The sequence below is a fragment of the Octopus sinensis genome, linkage group LG11, assembly GCF_006345805.1.
Source record: "Octopus sinensis linkage group LG11, ASM634580v1, whole genome shotgun sequence".
Classification (NCBI taxonomy): Eukaryota; Metazoa; Mollusca; class Cephalopoda; order Octopoda; family Octopodidae; genus Octopus; species Octopus sinensis.
Genome location: NC_043007.1, coordinates 5392507 through 5397338, shown reverse-complemented (window position 1 = coordinate 5397338; position 4832 = coordinate 5392507). Strand labels below are relative to the sequence as shown.

Below are 4832 nucleotides of genomic sequence, written 5' to 3'. Positions count from 1 at the left end.
CTGAGATTGAGGAATCTTAAATAATAATTATAAAAGAAAAGGAGGTCTTACAAACTGAAACTTGTGACTTTAGGTGGCTTTTATTAATCAAAACTAGTTTGGTTGTTTGTTTTTTTTTTGGTTTGTTTTGTTTCTTTACCCAAAAAGAAGCAGGGTAAAGATATTTCAACTAAAACTTAATCAAAAAGGCCTTTATGTCTTTACGAACCCACCTGGTTTGATGATATAAAATTCATATTTAAAGGGATCAGAGATAACTCCTTCCATCAAAATTTCAACACCTGTTTAATAATGACAATAATTTTACAAGATTCCTCATTATTTTCAAGCTTAATTGAAGCAGAGGAAGCATACTTCAAAAGAAATATGGTTACAGAAGGTTTAAATTTTTTGTGGACGATATTAAAAAGTAAATTCCATTTCTGGTCTTGTTTCAAGCTTGATTAAAACTATTTCACTCTGCATATGAAATACTCTTGAGAAAAGCATGAACATTACAACAACTCATTTACAGTCAGCTGAAATATTACCTGAGTTCATTTAATATTTAGTTGAAGATTCCATTCAATAAAGTATTTTTTCTTTTCCTTTGAAAAGAATTTTCTTTCACTCTTTTAAGAAAAATTGCTACCAAATGGAGTGCAACTATTCGTTTCAATATATCACAGAAAATGGTCAACTGTGGAATTATTCAGAAATAAGGAACCTCACTGAATCCCTGTGTTGCATTGACGACATTATTCAACACATCCCTAATATTGTCTGGAAATCATGTTGTTTAAGCAACTTGACACATATTTCGGATATAATTTGGCTCTATTTTCCTCCCATTTTGATTCTTGTGGGAAATGTTACAAATTGTTTGTCTTTGGTAATTCTGTGGAGACCGAAATTAAAGAGAAACATCATCAGAAATGAACTTATTGCTTTAGCCCTTTCCAATCTATTCATCATTGATTTCTCTCTACTTTTAAAATACCTTTATTCCTTGGATATTAATCTTTACACAGAGAATCAAATTGTATGTAAGATTACAAAATGGCTATTTGACCCAGTTGGGATCTTTAATTCTTGGTTACTTGTACTCATTTCAATTCAAAGAGTTACTGCTGTCATGAAGCCAATCTTAATGAGGAATCCAAATAATGAAAACGGTTCCAAGAAGCAAATTATAATTCTGTTAACCATTTGTATATTGCTAGAATCTCATGTACTATATGGACATGGCTTGGAATACAAGACCAAACCAGAAACCAACACGACTATTCTCATTACAACTTGTGGTATTATCAATTCTACTTACAAGCAATTTTACCGTTATTGGGTTATTTTGGAAATATTTTTTCTAAGTTACATTCCAACTCTTTTTCTTTTCACTTGTAATATTCTAATTGTTCTCAAACTAAGGCAACACTATGCCAACAAGGAACTTTTCAATAACTCAACACAACCAGCGACCATTAACACTCGCAAAATGCGAGCAATGCAAAATTTAAAATTGGTCTTTTACACTAACACAGCTTTTATTGCTTCTCAGGCTCCCATGAGCTTGGTCTTTCTGATTTATGAGCCATGGGACAAGGTAAACAATTCCACAAACACCTGTACTTTCTCATTACTTTATGCAATTAGCACAATGGTCATGTACTGTAAGTATTCTTCAGATATCATATACTTTGCAGTTATTTCAGACTTCAGAAAAGAAATGCTTAAGACTTTTAGATGTATGAAAGCAAGAAACTTTATCACTTTTACGGAACATTCTAGTTTCACAGTGCAATCATCTTTCGTTAATTCAAGAAGAACATCTCAGCCAATATTCACAGAAAATCATTTATCAGATGCTTCAAGGAAATGATTTTTTAAAAGATTTTTGCATAACTATATGTTATTTATGCAATCCAATTTTTTTAACTACTCTTTTTCTATATATGTAGATATATATATATATATATAATATATATATATATATATATATATATATAATCAAAATAAGCAACAAGTATATCCAAGGTTGTGTAGTACAATTGTTTTATGCTACTTCATTTTATTAAACACTGTAAGTATTACATCAGTTTTAAAATGTCGAGCAATCTTCAGCCACTTATAGAATTTTGCTGAACTTATATATATATATAAACACACTATACACACACACACTTATCTTAACGTTCTTTCTACATTGACAGCTTTTACTGTATATTATGCCTTCTTGTTATATACATATCAATAATACATATTATAAAGCTATTTTCTTCAAATGAATAGCCTTTTATCTATGTTAATAGGATTTTCTCTCTATTAACAGCATCGTCTATTTATTAGAAGTGCTGTAGGGACATAAACACTTTTCTGTATATATTAAGTCTTCTCTCTATGCTGACAGCCTTCTCTATATCATGGTTTCAAATTTTGACACAACGCCAGCAATTTGGGTGGGGGAGGGAGTAAGTCGGTTACATCAACCCCAGTACACAACTGGTACTTATTCTATAGATCCTGAAAGGATGAAAGGATAAGTCAACCTTGGCAAAATTTGGAGCATTTTTATCTGGCATGCTAACGATTCCACCAGTGCACTGCCTTCTCTTTACATTAACAGCCTGTTCTACATTAACAATCTATTCCAAATTAATGGTTGTATGTCTGCCTATTAACAGTCTTTTCTATGTATCACCACACACCTCTTTATGTTGATTGTCTTTGCTATGTAGCAGCATTCTTCCCTCTCTATTAGAAGTCTATTCTGTTAGTGACACTCTGCTCTAAATATTGACACACAAAAGACTTTTAGTAAAGAGAGATAAATGCTAATATATATTTTAAAAATCTGTTTATATATAGCAAGCACTATTAAAATAGAAAGGAGGCTGCTACTAAAACAAGATTCTTAATATAAATATATTTCTAAACTTTTTTCTGAAATTAATTATTTCTCTGTATATTGATAACCTTCTTTCTCTGTTGATAGTCTTCTCTTCATATTAACATTATTTTAATAATGTTTCAATTAGTTTTTCTCTTTAATTACACAGAGCCATCAGTATCTAGAAGTAAAAACTTTGAGAACCATTATATAAATACAGTAAGATAGTCTTGTATTTCCTGATATGTTTTGTTGATGGAGTGGAATCCATATTACCCACTTCTGCTATAATTACTACAAAAATCTTTAGAATTATTGAAAAGAAAATTTTTTGAAAAAAAAATAACTGTCAATAAACTTCTTTGTAATGCGTGTGGACTTGTAGAATGTGCCACATTGCACTTCCAGCTATGGCCATCCTGTCTTGTTATTGCTTAACCTCAGGTAAACCAAGGCCAAATAGACATACCTATGGTCAAAACTATTCCAACTCTGACCTCCTCTCTTGATGTTACTGTTCTTAATTAACATTCGTTAAGCCTTAATCAAGCAAACTGATAATTAAAGTGATAACAAGCATAAAACAGCTTGTCTTTTTCTATACAAGGGACAACAATGTTCAACAGTTAGTTTAAAACATTAAGGTGTGATATGAGGGAGACTTCACTGCTGTTTTTAGCATGTCATAAAAATGGCTTCTGACTGGAATATTTCAAATAAAAAATTAAAAAAACGTGCATGTAGCTTTTTTGTTAAATATTGTATCATGATGTGCAGAATTGTCTGGAAATAAAGCAGAATATTAAATATTCTTAGGAACTGGAACAGATGACAATTTTTATTTTTAATTCTGAACATAAAACATTGCACCTCAAGCTACAAAATTGTACAATAGACATACAGACAGATGGACAGACACACAGACAGACAAAGAGACAGGCAGGCAGACAGACAGAATTTGGTATGCAGAGCCTTTGTGACACTCATGACCAGCAGATTGACTTTTTACAATATTAAAGAGATATTTCAAAGTAGATCTATTAAACACATGGACATCAACAAGAGCAACAACAATATGATGTTTTGACCTGCTTGAAATAGCAGCCAAATATCTCCTTCAAATTACAACCACTGTCTTTGATAATGCAGTCGTAGATATTCTGAAGAGAACATTTGAAAAGATTTATGATCCAAGGCTGGAATTCTTTTGATCAAACAAAGGCCTGCTTAATGAAGACTGGCCGAGGGCTAAACAACAACAGCTATTACAGGAATCAACAAGGAAGCTTCAATATTGTCCAAATCTCCAAATCACCAAATTCCATCCAGTCTTTAAAACTGGAATCAGACACAAAGAACAGAACCAGTTACGACAAGAAACATTTGTTTGGTTCGTAACCTTTGCAACATTGGTTTATCCACCAACAACAACAACAAGAGCTACCAGCAAGAATACCTGCTACAAAAACCGGCACCGTAGAATCAAATAAAGAATATAAAAGGAATTAACAGAATACATCTTGTTATTTATTTTCATTCTTCAAATGAAAATATGGTATTCCATCTTTTCAAGAAATATGCAAGAATTTCATGTTGTTGGAAACTCATGCATGGTGTCTTGTATTCTTTGGATTCTAGAGAAGAGAAATGGACCTAGAATAATAAGGACATGTCCTTGATGAGGTTGTGAAAGCTGATTGATTGATTGTCTGAATGATTAATTAAGCACTCAGTTAATTGGTTCACTGGTTAACTAGTTGACTAATAATAATCCTTCTTAGTTTTGACACAAGGCCCACAATTTTGTGGGGCAGAGATTCAGTGAACACCATCTACCCCAGTACTTGATTGATACTTTGATTTATCCACCCCAAAGTTTTGAAAGGCAAAATTGACTTTGGCAGACAGGATGTGAACTCAAAATATAAAGCGTCAGAAGAAATGCCACAAGGTAATTTTTTCTGAT

General features: G+C 32.0%; 1 protein-coding gene across 1 annotated transcript; it reads left to right on the top strand.

The window, feature by feature from the left end:
- The first annotated feature begins 634 nt into the window (after nt 1–634).
- On the top strand, nt 635–1858 carry LOC115217189. The gene has a single exon (XM_029786823.1). It carries the CDS (start codon nt 635–637, stop codon nt 1856–1858), a length of 1224 nt encoding a protein of 407 aa, XP_029642683.1.
- The last annotated feature ends 2974 nt before the right edge of the window (nt 1859–4832 follow it).

Excerpts from the sequence above, each read along its gene's own strand:
- LOC115217189 (XM_029786823.1), top strand. The coding sequence starts at position 635 with ATGGAGTGCAACTATTCGTTTCAATATATCACAGAAAATGGTCAACTG.